The sequence below is a fragment of the Phyllobates terribilis genome, unplaced genomic scaffold (genome assembly GCF_046119375.1).
Source record: "Phyllobates terribilis strain yellow unplaced genomic scaffold, ASM4611937v1 Scaffold_12__6_contigs__length_324123572, whole genome shotgun sequence".
Classification (NCBI taxonomy): Eukaryota; Metazoa; Chordata; class Amphibia; order Anura; family Dendrobatidae; genus Phyllobates; species Phyllobates terribilis.
The window spans coordinates 308,095,999-308,117,075 of NW_027362772.1; the positions used below are offsets into that span (position 1 = coordinate 308,095,999).

Here is a 21,077-nt window from a genome sequence, read left to right on the forward strand (position 1 = left end):
CGGTAATGTCGGATTCACTAAACCAGTTCAAGCGGGGACTGGATGCATTTCTAGATACCAGGCAGATTTCTGCATATACTTAAAAATAAAATAAAATAGTAGGTTGATACAGGGATTTATTCTGACTGCTGGTTTCAGAGTCGGGAGGGAATTTTTCCTCAGGTGAAGATTGGCCAAATCATTTGGGGTTTTTGCCCTCCTCTGGATCAACTTTAGCAATTACAGAACTAACAGGTCGAACTTGATGGACGCAAGTCTTTATTCGGCTTTACAAACTATGTTACTATGTTACTATGTCACATATCGCACAAGGAGACTAGGAGGGTTGGGTATTGTCAAGACTAACATCGTCATCTCTGGTCAGAGAGGGCTCCTCTGTGGGTATTCTCCTGCAGGGGATGGCTTCGGCCCTTCCAAGAATGGGAGACAGGAGGGCAAGTGAAGGACTTACACACACCGCATGGACATCTCCCGGCTTACGCTACCCCGGTTCTGAAGATAATCCGCCGGTGGGGTCTGGGAATGTGGGAGATCAGGACCATGTCAAGGAAATTCCTTGACAGGAGGGTCCTGTTGACCCATTTCCAGAAGCCTCTGATGCTCAAAGATTGCTCAAGTCGGGATCTGGAGGGCGGGCTGAGGTTATTGAATTCTACACGGGTCCCCTTGAAGTTTTGGAACTTGGCTTGGCACTGCTTCCATGGGAAACTGTATGTAAGGGACAACCTGAAGTGTAGGAACTCCGAAGACCGGGGTTGTCCCCGTGAGGAGTGTTGCGACACGCTGGAAAGCATGGAGCACTTCCTCCTTCAGTGTCCTTTTAATACAGGGGTCTACAACGGGGTAGGTGCTTCCATAGGCTGGCCTCGGCTGGCACACCTTTCCTATGCGGGGTGGGCGTATGGGGCATTCAGATCCCTGGGTGGCCGAGATCGGGGCACTTTATTTCTAGTCAGTTTAGTCGTCAGGTTACACGTGGAACACATGGTGCTTATTGTCAACTCAGCAGAAAATCCTCCCCCGGGACGAGGTTGTTAGGAACATTCTGGGTGGCCTGGTGAAGGTGCTCTCTCTGGAGTATGACGGGCTCGGTGCAGCGAGGTGAGGTAACCTGGGGAGGAGGAGGCCTGGAAGGATCAAAAAGTGACAAGACAAGAGTAAAGAACAGAAAACAGGTAAGAGAGAAAGATGGAAGGAGGAAGCTTCTCTAAGAAGAGTTTTGGGTTTCTTTGGGGGTGGGGGTTGCTCTGACTGGGGGTGGTAATGCTGGACTTGGCCTTTTGTTTTGACTGGGAGGGGTAATGCTGGACATATATTTATATTCTTATAATTTTTGGCAATACCCAATGTGGAAACAATAACCAATGATTTGGATAACATGGTGGTGAGAACATGACTGCACAGAGTCCTTAATTTAGCCCCAATGAACCCCTTTGTGTGCAGGTACCAGATAGGCTCAATCAGTCTGGTCGCACAGTATGAAGGTCTTGGTGTGGTCACATTGCCGCACATCATGTAACACGACTGTGATACAATTATCGCCAAAAATCCAAACCTGCTTAAATAATGGTCACAAGTCTCATGTAACTTTACTATCATAGATGGCTTTGTAAATCTCATAAGACTGTGGCATAGCCCTGATTTGTTATTTGGAGTCTAGTTAAAAATATAAATTAGTCACTTGACAGTAAATCACATACAAAATGGCCAAATTTAGTTTCACTTTTTTAAGACTTGTTGTTGCTCAACCAACGTTTACGTGAGTGCCACACAATATCCTTTGTTGCGTGACACAGATCCATCGCAACATTGCATCTGCTGATTTCCTATGTAGTCACATTGTAACCTGACACCTATTTCCAGTGTGACACGGATGTTGCAAATGTTTCCAAATCTGTACAATTTTCTTTGCAACTTGCTGCAAGTGGCACGCAACTCGCTTACCTATGCAAGACCCAAGTCAGCCCGTTTAACCACCAGCCAATCTAAGCCATTAAACGTCTGCCGATAAAACAGTAATGTTGTCAAAATGCCTGCAAATGCAATTAGTCTGTCCCAATACAATAACGTATTATCGGCAGCACATCACCTGTTTATACTGCACCATGTGCTGCCGATAATGAGGATTTTTATGCATACCTCAATGATCCAACCAGGGGCATACATAGAAATCATTGGGCCCCATAGCAGAAGCTCTAATTGCCCCCCCCCCCAAAAAAAAATATATATATATATTTGTCTGTGTCACAGAAGTGCACATCTCACAATTTTCCAGCCTATACATAGTAATTGTCCTCCTGCTGATGTTCTCTTTCATTGCCCCCATAAAGTATGATGCCAATAAAAGTGCCCCCTAAACACAGTATGATACCCCCATGATGCATTCCTCCACATTAGCCTGCACATGCACAGTATAATGACCCTACTGTGCCCTACCTCAACTCCCAAGGCAAAGTATGGTGACCCCAACACAGTATGATCCCCCAACTGTGACTTCCACACAGCCCTCCATACAGTATAATGGGCCTACATATAGTACACTGCTCAAAAAATAAAGGGAACACTTAAACAACAGAATATAACTCCAAGTAAATCAAACTTCTGTGAAATCAAACTGTCCACTTAGGAGGCAACACTGATTGACAATCAATTTCACATGCTGTTGTGCAAATGGAATAGACAATAGATGGAAATTATTGGCAATTATCAAGATACCTTCAATAAAGGAGTGGTTCTGCAGGTGGGGACCACCGACCACATCTCAGTACCAATGCTTTCTGGCTGATGTTTTGGTCACTTTTGAATGTTGGTTGTGCTTTCACACTCGTGGTAGCATGAGACGGACTCTACAACCCACAGAAGTTGCTCAGGTAGTGCTGCTCATCCAAGATGGCACATCAATGTGAGCTGTGGCAAGAAGGTTTGCTGTGTCTGTCAGCGTAGTGTCCAGAGGCTGAAGGTGCTACCAGGAAACAGGCCAGTACACCAGGAGACGTGGAGGGGGCCGTAGGAGGGCAACAACCCAGCAGCAGGACTGCTACCTCCGCCTTTGTGCAAGGAGGAACAGGAGGAGCACTGCCAGAGCCCTGCAAAATGACATCCAGAAGGCCACAAATGTGCATGTGTCTGCACAAACGGTTAGAAACCGACTCCATGAGGGTGGCATGAGGGTCCGACGTCCACAGATGGGGGTTGTGCTCACAGCCCAACACCGTGCTGGATGCTTTGCATTTGCCACAGAACACCAGGATTGGCACAGTCGCCACTGGCGAACTGTGCTCTTCATAGATGAAAGCAGGTTCACACTGAGCACATGTGACAAACGTGACAGAGTCTGGAGACGCCGTGGAGAGCGATCTGCTGCCTGCAACATCCTTCAGCATGACCGGTTTGGCAGTGGGTCAGTAATGGTGTGGGGTGGCATTTCTTTGGAGGGCCGCACAGCCCTCCATGTTCTCGCCTGTTGCACAGCTTCTGGATACCCACAGTTGCAGTAGAAAACTTCACAGAGCAGATTACTTGGGATTACAAGCTTTTACTTCTTAGAACATGAGGTAAAGGAAAAAAAGCACAGTCACACAGTACTGCACCAGGAAGTAAAAACAAAACAGAAAGTACAAGAGAGACTTTTTTTCTTTTACAATACAGTAAACAAGGAAACTTTACACAACATCGCCATCTACTGTCAGATCAACATAAAGTCCTCCTTCACACAAACAAAGAAGTCCACAACTGTTGCTTATACCAGCACCCTTTCTCAACAGTAAGGAGTTATTCAGTCAAAACTAATTTCTTCATTAGTCTCTGATGCTTTTCAGCATTCAATGCCTTTGTGAAAATGCCTGCTGTCATATCTTCAGTTGGACAATATTCTAATTTCAGGATTCCTTGTTCCTGATGGTCCCTCAAGAAATGATAGTTCACATCAATGTGCTTGATTCTTGGGTTAACTCTTTCCATCTGAGCAAGAATAAGACATCCCTGATTGTCCTCATTTATTTTTGTTGGTTCCAACTGTGCTTGTCCTAGGTCTGTTAGCAATTGTCTTAACCATAGAACTTCTTGACTCGCATGTGCTGCTGCAACATATTCTGCTTCTGTTGACGACAGCGTTACTGTTGATTGTTTTTTACTAGTCCAACTAATTGGTCCACCTGAGAGAAAGAAAAGATAGCCACTGGTAGATTTTCTGTCAGGTGGATCTCCAGCCCAATCTGCATCAACGTATCCAGTTAAAATGCATTTATCACTTGTAGGCAGTTTCAGTTTAACATTGCTGGTTCCTTTCAAATAACGTATTACTCTCTTCACAGAGTTCCAATCCCCTTTATTTGGCTTGGACACTTTTCTACTCAGAATTCCTACTGCTGCTGCAATGTTTGGCCTTGTAACAGTCGCTAGATACAGTAATTTTCCTATCGCCATTCTGTACTCTTCATTATTTGGTAACACATTTTTCTCACTACTCATCTCTTTAAGATAATTAGTTTCCATTGGAGACTTTGCTGGTTTTGCATCCTTAAATCCAAATGTTTTGGTTATGTCTTGAATCATGTGATTCTGATTAAGTAGGAAACTTCCATCTTCTTCTCTTTCTATCTGTATTCCTAAGTACTGTTTCACATTTCCCAAGTCTGTGATCTCACAATGTTGATTCAGGATTTTTAGTATGTCCTCTTTATCCCTTTCTTTTTCAAACAAGCTAAAATGTCATTAAAATATATGAGTACATAGATCTGTCCATTAGTCTTTTTGTGTACAGGCAAGGATCAGCTTTGCTTCTTTTAAATTTTTCATTTGTGAGCACCTCCGTGATTTTATCATTCCACGCTTTAGCAGCTTGTTTTAAACCATATATACTTTTCTGTAATTTGCAAACCATGTTTGGGTTACTTTCATCTTTGATTCCTGCAGGTTGTTCCATGTAAATATCTTCTGTTAAACTTCCATTCAAAAATGCTGTCTTTTACATCCAGATGTTTCAGTTCCATTTGTTTCATTACTGCAACTGCAAACAAAGTTCTTATTGTAGTATGTTTGACAACTGGAGCAAATGTTTCATCATAGTCTTCTCCATATTTTTGAGACTAACCTTTAGCTACGAGTCTTGCTCGGTATCGTTCAGCTGTGCCATCTGTTCGGTACTTTACTTTAAAAACCCATTTACATCCTATAGCTTTTCTTCCTTCTGGTAATTCTGTTAGTGTCCATGTTTTTGAGTCTTGCATGGATTTTATTTCTATTTCTGTTGCCTCTATCCATTTATTGGCTTCTTCTTCAGGAAGTCGAGATATGTCTTCCCAAGAGGTAGGCTCATAAATTTTACTTGTACTTGCCTTGTATGAAAGGCGTATTGGTGGTTTTCCTTTGTTTTCTCTTACTGAACGTCTTGGTTCTGTGTCTGTTTGTAGTTGTTTCTCTTCACTTTCAGTATTCTGTTTTTTATTAATTTCAACTTCTTTTTCATCAGATATTCCTTCAGCTATATCATTGCTGTTTTTCACCTTCTGTGTATTCTCTTTATGATGTAATTTCTGTTGTTCTGCTTTCCATATAGTACAGTCTTTCTTTAAATATCCTTTTTTCTTACATCTGGAACATTCTCTTGTCTCTTTATTATAGGGTCTTTTTGATTCTGTAGCTTTAAGAGCATTTCCATTATCTTTTTCAGTAGAAGAATCATTTGTTTCTTCTTTCCTTCTTTGATATTCATCTATGAGTCTGGTCTTCACAAACTCTAAAGTAATGTCTGTTTCAGGTCTTGTCTCTAGTGCATTTATCAAAGCAGTATATGAATCTGGTAAACTGCACAATAATATTGCTGTTACATGGCTTTCCTTAATATCTTCACCAATTGATCTCAGCTGTGATATCACTTCCATAATAGAGAATATATGCTTCTGCATGTCATTGTCTGCACTTAGTCTCATACTGTAAAGCTTTCTTAGCAGAAATAACTTGTGATTTAAGCTGGGTCTTTCATGTAGCTTTATTAGTGCTTCCCACATTCCCTTTGGTATATCCTCATTCCTTATGTGGATTAATTGAGCATCATCCACTAATAGGCTGATGGTACCTCTTGCTTGTCTATTTTTCTTATCCCATGTCTGATTATCCTCATCAGGTCTATCTGTAGTGATTACTTCCAATAAATCATCTTTAGACAATAACATTTCTACTTTGAACTTCCATAACTGAAAATTCTCATTATTCAGCTTAGCTGCTGTGAGTTTTAGCTCTGTGATACTTGTCATCTTTAACTTGTCTTACTTGTTTGAAGAGAATTGTACTGAAGAATTCTTCTGCATTCACCAGGGTCTTGCTGAGAGTTCCTGGGTGTCTGGGGTCCTCGGTGCCTGGGGTCCTCAGTGCCTGGGTCCATAACCGGTTGCACAGCTTCTGGATACCCACAGTTGCAGTAGAAAACTTCACAGAGCAGATTACATGCGATAACAAGCTTTTACTTCTCAGAACATGAGGTAAAGGAAAAAACGCACAGTCGCACAGTACTGCACCAGGAAGTAAGAACTAAACAGAAAGTACAAGAGAGACTTTTTTTCTTTTACAATACAGTAAACAATGAAACTTTACACAACATCGCCATCTACTGTCAGATCGGCATAAAGTCCTCCTTCACAAAAAACAAAGAAGTCCACAACTGTTGCATATACCAACAGTGGGGTGGCATTTCTTTGGAGGACCGCACAGCCCTCCATGTGCTCGCCAGAGGTAGTCTGACTGCCATTAGGTACCAAGATGAGATCCTCAGACCCCTTGTGAGACCATCTGCTGGTGCGGTTGGCCCTGGGTTCCTCCTAATGCAGGACAATGCCAGACCTCATGTGGCTGGAGTGTGTCAGCAGTTCCTGCAAGATGAAGGCATTGAAGCTATGGACTGGCCGCCCATTCCCCAGACCTGAATGCGATTGAGCACATCTGGGACATCATGTCTCGCTCCATCCACCAACGTCACGTTGCACCACAGACTGTCCAGGAGTTGGCGGATGCTTTAGTCCAGGTCTGGGAGGAGATCCCACAGGAGACCATCCACAACCGCATCAGGAGCATGCCCAGGCGTTGTAGGGAGGTCATACAGGCACGTGGAGGCCACACACAATACTGAGCCTCATTTTGACTTGTTTTAACGACATTACATTAAAGTTGGATCAGCCTGTAGTGTGTTTTTCCCCTTTAATTTTGGGGGTGACTCCAAATCCAGGCCTCCATTGGTTAATAAATTTGATTTCCATTGATGATTTTTGTGTGATTTTGTTGTCAGAACATTCAATTTTGTACAGAACAAAGTATTCAATGAGAATATTTCATTCATTCAGATCTAGGATGTGTTATTTGAGTGTTCCCTTTATTTTTTTTAGTAGTGTATAATGGTCTGCACTAGCCCTCCAAACAGTATGATGGACCACACACAAACCTTCACAACGTATAATTGCTTTCATACAGTATAATGGCCCTCCACATAGCCCGAAAAAAATTATAATGGCCCCACATAGCCTTCCATATGGAATAATACACCACCCATAATCCTCCATATAGTAAAATGCGCCCCCCATAATCCTCCATATAGTATAATGACCTTCCCATGGTCTTCCATACAGTATATCACACACCCCATGGGGTAAAATGCAGTCTCCATATAGTATAATGCACCCCACAGTCCTGCAGTATTATGGGCACCACATACTCACTGATTTTAAAATACTGTATATTTTAAATAAACCGACCCGAGTATAAGCTGAGGCCCCTATTTTTACCACAAAAAAACTGGGAAAACCTATTGACTCGAGTATAAGCCTAGGGTTGGAAATGCAGCAGCTACTGGTAAATTTACCCATCCTGGTACGCATGGCTCCCTTATCACCAATCCTGGTATGTATGGCACCCCTCATCCCCCAATCCAGGTGTGCATGGCACCCCTCATCCCCCAATCCTGGTATGCATGGCACCCCTCATCCCCCAATCCTGGTATGCATGGCACCCCTCATCCCCCAATCCTGGTATGCATGGCACCCCTCATTCCCCAATCCTGGTACGCATGGCACCCCTCATCCCCCAATCCTGGTATGTATGGCACCCCTCATCCCCCAATCCTGGTATGCATGGCACCCCTCATCCCCCAATCCTGGTATGCATGGCACCCCTCATCCTCCAATCCTGGTATGCATGGCACCCCTCATCCCCCAATCCTGGTATGCATGGCACCCCTCATTCCCCAATCCTGGTATGCATGGCACCCCTCATCCCCCAATCCTGGTATGCATGGCCTCCTCCTCCCCCAATCCTGGTATGCATGGTACCCCTCACCCCCCAATCCTGGTATGCATAGCACCCCTCATCCCCCAATCCTGGTATGCATGGCACCCCTCATCCCCCAATCCTGGTATGCATGGCACCCCTCATCCCCCAAGCGTGGTATGCGTGGCCTACTCATCCCCCAATCCTGGTATGCGTGGCACCCCTCATCTCCCAATCCTGGTATGCGTGGTAACCCTCATTCCCCAATCCTGGTATGCGTGGCACCCCTCATCCCCCAATCCTGGTATGCATGGTAACCCTCATTCCCCAATCCTGGTATGCGTGGCACCCCTCATCCCTCAATCCTGGTATGCGTGGCACCCCTCATCCCTCAATCCTGGTATGCGTGGCACCCCTCATCCCCCAATTCTGGTATGTGTGGCCACCTCATCCCCCAATCCTGGTATACATGGCCCAATCACTGCACACATAAAACAAATAAACACTTATACTCACCTTCCTTCCTCCCCTATGCTCCAGCACTGCGTCCTGTCTGCCAGCAGCTAATGTCAGCATCTGAGCAGCGCGCGCTCCTCCACTGCCACAACCTCCCCTCCCCCAGTAAATACAATACTCACCTATCCTCCTCGTTCCCCCGTTGCTTCGGGGTCCCCCGGCTCATGGGTACCATAGCAGTGGCATGGCCTGCCGCCATTGGCGGTACGCCACTGGATCTAACCATGCAAAGAATGGGTGTTTTGCTCAATCGTCTATGATTGCTGGGAATGAGCGTAACCACGTCTTCTTATTCATCGATTATTGCCTCCTCTATATGGGCTGTAACAGTACATCGAAAGGTAAATCGGTTTCACATTGACATTAATATGTTGCAAATAACATCAAAGTTTATTGCATTGATTACTGTACAATGTTATGGGTTTTACCACAGTTTTGCAAAAACTACAGCATCTTACTGCAATTTCCTGGTATTTTGGGGTAATAAACTGATTTAGTCGCATTATGTGATTACATGCAGGGTGCTAGAATAATATGATCCACATTTAGCATGCACAAATATATGTGCCATGTACAGGTTTCTATATACTGACTGCAACCTCTTGAAAGGAATCTGTCAGCATAGAATTCTAACCAAGTACAAGCCCTCTGTGCATCATGGCGCGGCCATACATTTTAACTATACCTTTCCAGCTGCTTGTTTTCTATTTTTTACACCCTTTTCTGGTACTATCAAGCCACAGCTGTCAATCAAAGAAGAAGAGGTGAAGATAGAAGGAAAAATATTTGGCGGCGCCATGGGGCACTGAGCGCCTATACTTGGTTTGAACAATTGTTCTGTGCTAACAGAGTCCTTTTAAACATTAGCAGTAAAACAAAAATACTAGGTTGCACAGATGTGTTTCTTGAGCAGCCCCCATATCTAAGAAACATCATTATCAGAAGCTCCCTGTGATCTCCACCAGCTACAGGAACCTTTCCTTGCAACCAGAAAAAATGTAAAACCTGTCCATGTATAACGACCACAGACAAGATAAAGATCCCCAATTCACATCAGGACTACAAGATCCCAGGTACGTTCAGCTGTATCACATCTAATGTAGTGTACTTAATTATATGTACCAAATGTCCAGCTGGGGGTCTTTATGTGGGGGAGACAGGGCAAAAACTTAGGACAAGGATGAATCATTGCCACACAACAAAAGAAAAAAGAATAGATCTACCTGTAGCCAAGCATTTTTGTTCCCCTGATCACAGCATAAAAGACATGAAATTACTGGTATTAAAAGGTAACTTCATATCTCAGAGAGAAAGAAGAGTCTCAAAATATAAACTCATGGTGACCTTTGACACCTTCAGAGCAGGAATGAATGTGTCCCATGGATTTATGTCATTCTACATCAACTAAGGAATGTGCTCATCAGACCTGTGCGGACATCACAACCCTGGACCAAGTCACAGGACAATAAAACTTTCACACTCCTTATCTATTAACTGCTAAAATATTTATAGCCAGAACTGTTTGTCTCTCCCATAGTAATAGCTCTGCTTTCCGTCACCTGTCTCATCTAATGCATTATTTCTGTGTCCTATTGTGTATAAATATGTGACTCTTCAGAATTTGCATTGTACTAGCCTGATGAAGAGACCTGCGTAGTCTCGAAAGCTTGCAACTTGTTACCATCTTTTCAGTTAGCCATTAAAAGGTATCAACCACTGAGGACTCTCAAATCTAAATATTTTTCTATCTACTGACTAACACGGTACAAAAAAAAATATTATATATATAAATATAATATAATATATATATATATATATATATATATTTTTTTTTTATTTTTTTTTTTTCCCTGAGTCCAATAAAAGATTTCTTTGCACCTTTGAATTTTTGGATGCTGGCAAACCTTTTTTTTACTTCTTTTTTTTTTGCATCTCTAAGGCTATGTGCCCACGGTCAGGAAATAGCAGCGTTTTCAATGCAACGTATTTTCGCTGAGACCAATACGCTGTGTTGTAATCACACAGGTAAATCCGCACGTGTTTATTGAACCATGCGGATTTACCGCAACTAATGAATGGCTAAGGGTGAAACTGCGCAGCGGAGACTAGCGTGTCCTCTGCAGATAATTAACATGCTGCGGCTCGTAAACCTGCACCGCGGGTGAATTTACGCAGCATTAAATAGAAGCACAGTGTGCATGGGATTTCAATGAATCCCATCCACTGTGCTTGTAATGTAAAATGTAGTGTTTTGGACACAGCACAGATGAGCTGCTATTCCTGATCGTGGGCATGTACCCTTACTATTTGACCGTGCATCCACAAATAGCTTTTCTTTAGGTTTACTTTTTGCTTGTGCTGGCTTATAATTTTATTTTTCTGCTCTTGTTATAGGAATAGTCAGATATTTTTAACCCAATCCCTCTTTCCCACCAGCCAAGGAAACGATGTCTTTATGGCTGATGGCGGTAGGTACGAGCGTCTAATGAATTCCACACAAGGTCAATCGACAACTTGGTTTATGGCTCCTTTGACAACTCTAAAGACGCTGATGGATGGCGCTGTATTTTTTCAATACTATCTGGTCGTGAATTAATCAGAAATTTGCCTTGTTCATGAAAACTCTCTGTAGGAGAATCTCTTCATTATCATTCCAGCACAGTTCGGCCATTTTAATTAAGAATATCATCGACATTTCCCCAATTATGTAGCTTAACAACAATGGTGACCTGACTTACAAAACATCATTCAGGACTATACAGTCCACAGTCTTGCGTCCTAAATGGTCCCTTCATCACTTTCCACCGTCCTGTCAGCTTTTCAATGGTAATGATAAATGGCCCCTACACCAAACTCTTAAGTGGTACAAATTTCCTGCAGCTAATTATGTTTGTTCCTCACCAGGAGAGAATGAATTGTCCTGTGCAACATGGAAACAAGAGGTGATGATACTAAGACCTACCACCATCGACGAATGTTTTCCAACACGGCTGACCCCCTCCGCGTAATTGCAACCTACGAAGGTAAATGTGATTGGGACCATTTAAAGGGTATTGTCCCATCTTGACAAATGGAAACGTCTTAAGCTCCCTTCCAGAAATTCATCGACTCTGACAAAGACTTCGTCGATGCTTTAAACACTATCAAAGGACAATCAATTCAGGTTGGAAACGGTCGTCAGCCAAAGCTGCTTCTCTATTGAATGGTGCGGTCAATCTTGTGGAGGAATGCTGAAAATCGCATTGTCACACAACTGTTTTTCTTTTTACCCAAAATTTAGAAAAAAACAAAAAACACTGCAAATAAACCCCCAAGAAAGACGAAAACGTGACGAGCGCTGGCCGGAACCTCATGAGAAAATAAAAACACAAATTACCTCTCTATTTACTTAATGGTGCAAAATAGCGTCCCGTGAGCCCCCACCCCCTGGGCTTCTCTTCCCCATGACACAGATGCTGGGGAAAGTGAAGCCCCTGTCTAAACTTCTCAGCCCTTCTCTCAGCATGGGGTCTTGCATGCTTTTCTATTCCATTGTTCCGCATCTTCATAAAGGAGGAGGAATGAGAGAGTAAGAAGAAAAAAAACGCACAAAAGCTGTTGAAAAACATCCTTCATAACAAATTCTAAATAATTTAGCCCGGGTTGGACACACGGAGTAGGATGCACAAGCCGCAGGTTTACTCGCAGCAACAGTCACTTCTAGGTGGCTCCTGGGCATCTCCCGTTACCTGGACCCAAGTTTTACGTTGACATTGGTGGGAGACTTTTTTGATAAAAAAATAATGTTTTTGATTTTTTTTGTTGTGATTTTTGCATTTCTGCCGCTGCGGTGGAGCCTACAGGTGAACTACTGTCAATGCAACCATGCAGTAGAGTACAAGAAACATTACTTGGTGTCTTCCCACCGACAGCCAAGACATATCCACCACCACAGACCCGGCAGGAGACACCGCCTGAGAGGTAAGAGCCGACCCTGGAGGGGATGATCGTTTTGACCCTTGTTTGGGCAGTTGCTGGAACTAATTTGTGTAGAATTTTTGTGACCTGTAGTCTGGTATATTCACCAAGAAGGAACGGAGGTCTGTTTTATGTACAGATATGAGCGCTAGGCGATGACAATACAATTTTTCATGCTCGAAAGACACTTATAACTATACTTTGTAATTTTGATCGTTGCTGAAAACGCTCATCTTTCCTCCTGTTTCCATGGCTGACGACTATCAGATGTCTGTTTATGAGAGGAGATATGACGATGAGGTAGATAATCAATTATTTTTAGGTCATCATAAAAGATAAAATCTATGGGGAAAAAAAAGCTCATTCTCGCCAATCATTCAGTCACTGCATGTTCTTATATAGAACAACAATTAGGAATCCACCATTTTTTTTATTTTTATTTATTTTTTTTTACATTTTTTAAACATGATAATTTCCATATGCAAAATCTCCTTTTTGGTGGTTTCACATCCTATTCAGCAGTGCCCAGTTTTCAAAAAGTTGTCATGAGCGATCAAAACACAGGAAAAAGTTGAAAACTATGGTGCAACTTTTTCCCAGTAGAAAACTGGCATCACCAAATTTCCACATCTGTATGTTAACCACCACAAAGAGTGGATTTACACAATGTGGTCATGGGTGTTTGTTTTTCTTAAATATTGAAGCAAAAACACATAATTTTGCTCTCATTAAAAAAAAAAACACATTAAAAGTCGCAATATGACCGCTTTGTGTGAATCCACCCTTAGAGTGCCATTTTACATGCAGATATCTGACCAATATCTGTCCAATCAAATGCAACCTAATTCAATGGTAAATTGATATGAATCTGAAATGCTTAGGTCGCCTTCACACAGTACGTTTTTGCCTTGAATTTTGACAATCGCAACAAAAAAGCAACATGTGAATGCAGCCTTAAAGTCCTTTTTCACGTTGAGATAAATTGCCCACAATGAGCGCCAACTGAAGATACGGTAATTTAATTGGTGCTTGTTTAATTCCGTTTACATATTTTAAGTATTCTAATGGTTTCGGATAAATGATTGTCAGTGCGACGGTTCATATAAAACCCTTTACATTATCGTTGGCAGTATATCTATTTACACGGGGGTGGGGGGTGCTGCTGATTATGACTCTTTATGTGAGCGATTTTCATTCTGGGCATTTTTACATTGGGTAATGATTGTGAATGAACAATTGTACGAACAATCATTCAGGTAATAGTGTACTTTAGTAAAAGGGTCTTTAAAATCTGTGTAAGTCTGCATGAAACATCATCTAATAGACAACTCCATTACTGGGAATAGAACAGTTTTATTTTCGGACGATGGTTATAAAGCGGGTACTATCTGCCCGGAGTTAGATTATCCCCCGATCCTCCCTATTCCTGATTACCCTTCTCATTTGAATTACCGTTCTGATGGATTACAGAACGGAATTACAATGGAACTGTTAAGTTCACAATGTGGCAATTTATTTAGCTTTAATCACTTGCTATCTAAAAGATCTTTACTTGCTGTCAGTGCATGTAAACATTTAAAATAAAGCGGTACTCCCAACAATAACATTTCTACAGGATATGCCATAGATTTCTGATAGCGGGAGGCGCCATTAACATAATATGAGTTATAAATGTCCAAGGTGATGATATTTTTCATACTTCGATGCTAAAAAATCTTCCAGTTTTCTACCTGTATACCGCCTATACAATTCTCTCCAGACTGATACATTTTTTTTACCTATTCTGATATGTTGTAGCAGATGGAAGGAGAGAGATTTGTGCTGTCAAAGACTTGGTAGCTTTCAGATGATTATCTAGACTGGATACAATTGTAACAAACTCTCAGCTGTTAAAAGGATTAGATCAGAAGGGTTTCCACCATATTGATGGAAGGACTGTTCAAATTCACTGACAGCTATCAGAGATCTGGACTGATAACATCATTGATACTTCATATCAGTCCTCAAGCCTGGGTCAGAACCATGTTCCCTTTAATTGAAAAAATGTTAAAGCCCCACTCCAGTGATTTTTTATTTTATTTGCCAGTTTGTTAGGGATCATTTGTATAAGGGAAGGGTAAGACGGCCATATAATTCGGATGAGGATCGCAACGCAATGCTGGAACTGCCCGGTGGCTCTCCTGACCTGAGCATGACAGCTGCATAGAAATACATCCTGTCACGCTCTGGTCGGTCAGTCCAAGCGTTGCGTTGCGATCCTTGTCTGAGTTACACGGCCATCTGACTCTTCCCTAAATATAATGATTGGAGTAACTTAAAGGGGTATTCCCATGCTAATATTACACCTACTACATATTGGGATAGGATCTTGGAGATGGGAATACCCCTTTAACTCACCGATCACCGTCTTCTACCTTTTTCAGCGGCGATTCAGGGTCACGTGGCTGCACTTGTGAGATGCTGAGTCCCACATTGGTCGCTGTGTAGATTGGAGGACACTTTTTGAATGTTCTCAATGCAAATCTATGATGCTCAGGACCAGGCCTTGTTTTGAATCTCATAGACTTACTTTGAAAAGGTTACGCTCCACACAACGAGCCAGCGGGTTACAGATGCGGTGATGTGATGCCAGCCGGGGGACTGGAGCACTGAAACTGGGAAAAGATGGTGACCAGTGAGTATGTTATTGCAATCATTACACTTGGCCTTCTGATCCCTAAGGGATTGTGCAGATGACCAAATGACTCGGACAAGTGCTATCTGTAGCATTGATGGATAGCATTCGTTCCCATGTTATTCTGCGGGGCTGTGCACATATCCGATTTTTGTCCTCGGACTGGATGGTGCTAGGAATAATTTCGCAGCATGCACAATTTGCCTCCAAGAATCAGATGACTCTCACCCATTCCACACTATGGGTCCGTGGAAAAAATCAGACCGCACTTAGATGACATCCAAGTGCGGTTTGATTTTAACAGACTGATATTACAGAGAAGGTGGGGAAAGTTTTTTTTCTCTCTATCTCAGAGAAAATTGGATCACACCCTGATCACAATCCGATCAGTATAATCGGACCAATTTTCTCGGATGTGGAGAAAACAGTCGTCTCACCTGCCCTAACCAATGGGCAAAAAAAATTTCACCGAAGTGAGGCTTTAAAGTAGTAAGAGATTGAAACTTAAGAAGCATCCCATGAAACTTTTTAGGCTGAACCTGTGGAGATACATATGTAGTGTAGCGTAAGTGCGGTAATATACTCGCCGTCTTCCCCGGTTTCCAGCGCTGCTCCAATCCTCTTCTTGGTCATGTGACTTCTATTTCGACTTGCTGGACCACAATGAAGTTTATGTCTGCACCAGATGTTGGTTTTACAATGTAAGTCTATGGAATCTTGTTCTGATGCTCCATAGACTTACAAAAGTGACTTTCAGCTCAAACACAAAGCTCAGTGTAATCTGGCAAGTCGTCATTTCACCCAGAAGAGGACCGGAGCTGCGCTGGAAACTGGGAAAGACAGCAATTGGTGAGTATATTACTGCACTTGCACTACACAACATACATGTTTTCACTGGTTCAGGCAATAAAACGTTTAATGGGAGTTCTCTAACCCTGCGCAGTAACCATTGACAGTAGACACAGCAGTGCAGCCTCATTCAGACGTCCCTGCAGCACAGACATCTCAATGAGGCTTTACACTGACATAGCAGAGTCAGTGTTCAGAGCACAGCACTACTGTGCTGTGAATACTGCCTCTAACAGCAGCAGTGTGAACACGCCCGCAGCCTGACATTATACTACTAATACCAGGCTACCCTCCTGTTCTCACCACTGGAAGAAGTCGCCACCATAGCCCTGCTCGTACCATTCAGAGCAGCGGTGAGAACCCAGCAATACCAGGCTGAAAGACCTGTGCTTACCGCATCTGCCCGAACCCTCTGACACCGCTGTACACTGCATGAGCGGTGACAAGGGGAAACTGTAGCTATACACACAGAGCAGGGCTACAAAAAGATGGCGCCTGGCTCCACTTACTGGGCACCCCAGGGTGTTTCAAAATGGCGCATGACTTTCATAAATGACACAAAATGCAAAAATCTTGGTGCAAAACATGATAAATGCTCACCATGGTGTTTTAAATCAGTGTGGGCTGTCATGTGGAGTTACACTACTAGAATAATAGAATTATTCACCAAGTCCAAGAATTCTAAACAACACTAGACACTGTGAGAATATCACTATACACTTAATCCCATGTGGTTATTCATTTCAAACCCATAGGATAACATAGACTCTAGTTTAAATTAAACATTTATTTTTTTTATTCAATATTTATATTAAAAAAACAAGAATAGAAAAGTGACAGGGGACATCCAGGAAAGAGAGATGCAATATATAGCTTGGTCATATCACATTTGGCATGATTATATAGCAATCAACTGAACCAGCTTATTCGCATGATGTATATTTAAATTAGTGCTATAAACATATGTAAAGAGATTTGACAAAGTGCAAATGCAAAGTGCAAATTGTACAATGATCGGTCAATCAATATAGAATAAAGGATGAGGAATCCGACATTCAATCAATAGTCATAAAGTGCTAAGTGCTTAATCCATATTTAGAAAGAAAAATGCCCGTATTGCCCTATTCCATTAAGTAGACCGAAAACAGCTGCTTACCGATATGATAGGTGACATGGGATAGTTATTATGCCTATTGAAATTGCTACAGACTGACCATGTTGACAGCATTTACCTCTCAAGACCCCTACGCCGTTTCGCTGTTAAGCTTCTTCTGGGGGGATAATAGAATGTGGCACGGGAACCACTGAGTCAGTTCCTGGGTGCAACTGCCACCCTTACAGCTATGTCACTGCACCCCTAAGTAGATAGAAGGGTGGCGGGCTCAATAAAAACTTGAAGCTATAGCGTCCCAGTGTAAATCTTGTAAAAGGGCCACTGCCCTACCATGTGCCTTCGATAATACTAATTTCTTATGTGGGCCTTCCAGACATCTGGGCCCTGGTGTGACTGCTGATGAAGCTCAGCAACATCTCACTTCAATAAAGCTGCAACCCCTGATATGACCCCTAAGCCCGTGTGGCGCTGTTCCACAATCAGCATTTTCTCTCATCCTGTACTCTCCCATTAATATCATTTTCCCCTATTGGCTGCTGATTGCTCTCCGTACATTTCACTTATTTCTAGTTCCGTCCTGAGTCCTATTCTCATCGCATTTCCTGCTCCTTTCTATTACGGGACACTGTGCTTACAGCTTTGTCCGGTGGTGACATCCACGTCCTGTTTTCAAGGAAGGAGGACAATCTGGATCCTTCTTTATATTATCCTGGCCGGAGAGGCTTGGGTCCCAGACTCTATTTATATGTATATTCCATCCATTCTGGGGCAAGGAAACTTCCTAGAAATTGTCCCAAACATGAAAATTCAATTTCCATTTATAAAAAAATAAATGTCCAAATACTACCAAAGTGAGAATTCGGAACTACAGACCATCAACGTCTGAGGTGGATGACCGTACTCAGTATACAGGGTACATTTGAGGCGGGTGACCTTATACTCTGTATACAGGGTGCATGTGAGACGGGTGGCCATATACTCTGTATATAGGGTACATGAGAGGCGTGTGACCGTGCCAAACTTGTGGCACATCATTGTATCTAATCCACGCCCTTTTCCATTAAACCACACCCCCTATCAAATGTTGCTCCAACGGTGTCTTAAAGGGAATTTGTTACCACATTTGACCTATCTAAACTATTAATATCGGCATACAGGTTACAGACTGCTGAGGACGGCGATCCCTGTGTGCCTCATATCAGATGCCTTGTTGTCGAGAAATCATCTTTTATCACTTTATATAAATTACCTCTTTCAGGCTCTGGGGACGATGCTGCCTGGATGATAACTCTGCCTCTAGAGCTTATTTTACTTATTTTACTTTGTTTATTTCACATGATTTATAGGGGGCAGGAGCTGGTGGGCATATACCCTGGGCACCTGCAATAGTCCAGCTCCACCCTAACCACCCTAACACAGAACCTGTATGTCACTATACCACAGTGTCTGCAGCACACATGACCAGAGACCATTACTTTGTGTATGGCAACCACCTACATACAGTGCCCACCTACATACAGCGCCCACCTACATACAGTGTTCTCATCATCTTTAACACTAAACGCACAGTACTTAAGAAGCAAAACTGTAAGGCTGGGGCTCGATGGCAGCTGGCAGTGACCCAGGTCCAGTGGCAATGTTTGCTGTATGCTTCTGCTATATCATGGTGTAATCCGGGGAATGGGGGCCGCATTCTGATCCCTGTGGTGCCGTGACCATGACAAGCAAGGTGCAAAAAGGCAGACCTAGTTGGATTTTTTTTTGCAATCCCAATCTGTGCCATGTACAATGTCGACGTTCCCCCCCCCCCTGCCTCATACTCCCTGTGTCACGCCAGGTGTGAGGAAGACTTAGTGCAACACAGAGGGAAAAGGGAAAGGGAGCCTAGACACTAGGGAAAGGGGGGAAGTGGAGACCTCCTTGTCTGGTCTAGCGTCACCCTGTCTCAACTATCGTCCCTATATTGCCTCCTCAGCAATCGCCGCACGAGTGCCTTGCCCTACTCTCCCTGGCGTATGGCTACGGCTAGGAATGGAAGGAAATGAGCACTAGTCAACCTCCACTAAACTCTAGAGACAACAACGGTGGACAAAACAGGGGAAATGGCTTAGATTTAGATGAACTCCAAATAAGCACACGGCCTCAAGCTCCAGAGAGGACGAAGTACTGCTCCTGCTAAGCTTCACAAGTAGAAATGGATATAGCCGGTGACTCCCTCACAGACACACCAAGTAAATATACACCCAGGCCAGAGAGCTAATTAGCAAGAGAGAGGTAGCCGCTCGGTTCTAAAGACAGCCTCTTATCTAAGAAACTGTCTGCAATGCCAAACGTAGAGATCTCCTGCAACCCACTGCAGGGCGACTGTCTGTCACCTCTGACACGCCCGTGACAGTAACCCTCTCTACGAGTGGCCTCCAGACACTCAGGACAGGGTTTCTCAGGAAAAGAGGTATGGAATGAGCGAACCAATCTGGGAGAGTTCACCTCTGACGCTGAAACCCACACCCTCTCCTCTGGACCATAACCTTTCCAGTGCACCCAGTATTGTAGAGAACGATGTTGGAGATGAGAATCTACAATCCTCGAAATCTGGAACTCCAGATTACTATCAACCATTACTGGGGGCGGTGGTAGAGGTGAGGGCTTAAGAGGTTCCACACATCTTTTGAGTAAGGACCTGTGGAACACATTGTGGACCTTATGGGCCTGAGGAAGTTTAAGACGAAACGCTGCTGGGATAATGACGGCGGTTATTTTATAGGGACTAATAAACCTAGGTCCCAGCTTCCAAGAAGGAACTTTCAATCTTATATTCTTGGTAGACAACCACACAAAGTCATTCACATTCAGGTCCGGACCTGGCAAGTGTTTTCTGTTAGCCATACGTTTATACATGTCTCCCATGGTCTTTAAATTACACAGAACACCCTGCCATACCGAGGAGAGCGACGAAGCAAACCATTCCTCCTCAGGAACTCCTGAACCTCCTCCCCCACTAAAGGTACCAAACTGTGGGTGATAACCGTATGCACTGAAGAACGGTGACCTGCCAGTGGATTCTTGCCGATGATTTTTGATGGCAAATTCTGCCAGCGGTAAGTAGGATGCCCAATCATCCTGATTTTCGGAGACGAAACACCTAAGGTAGGTCTCCAAGCTCTGATTGACATGCTCGGTCTGACCATTCGACTGAGGGTGGAAGGCAGAAGAAAGGGACAGCTGCACCCCCAGTCGAGAACAGAATGCCTTCCAGAACTTGGAAACAAACCGGATCCCCCGATCAGACACCACATCGGAGGGAACCTCGTGAAGCTTCACAATCTCATTTATGAACACCTGAGCAAGTGTCTTGGCATTGGGGAAGTGCAGGTAATGCGACAAAGTGAACCATTTTACTGAACCTATCTACTACGACCAAAACCACCGTTTTGCCTGCAGAAACCGGTAGGTCAGTAATAAAATCCATGGACAAGTGTGTCCATGGCCTACTAGAGATAGGTAGCGGAAGAAGAGTACCAGACGGACGGATATGCGAAACCTTAGAACGCGCGCAAATACTACAAGCAGCTACATGTTCAATTACATCCCGATGCAACCCCGGCCACCAAAAACGACGAGAGAGGAGGTCCGCGGTTACCCTACCACCTGGATGCCCAGCAAGCACAGAATTATGATGTTCCTTGATTACTTTGAGGCGCAGATCAGATGGTA

The 21,077-nt window shown here is 43.4% G+C and overlaps 1 protein-coding gene across 2 annotated transcripts in view; it reads left to right on the top strand.

Annotated features, from left to right (window-relative positions):
- Positions 1-12,215: 12,215 nt before the first annotated feature.
- ROBO4 (roundabout guidance receptor 4) overlaps positions 12,216-21,077 on the top strand; it is a 174,312-nt gene continuing 165,450 nt past the window's right edge. Inside the window, exon 1 of one of the 2 annotated variants that reach the window (XM_073657366.1) lies at positions 12,216-12,729. In XM_073657366.1, the coding sequence (XP_073513467.1) occupies positions 12,552-12,729 (178 nt within the window). In that variant the 5' untranslated portion in view covers positions 12,216-12,551. The remainder of the gene's footprint in view (positions 12,730-21,077) is intronic. The other variant, XM_073657367.1, reaches the window with a different exon arrangement.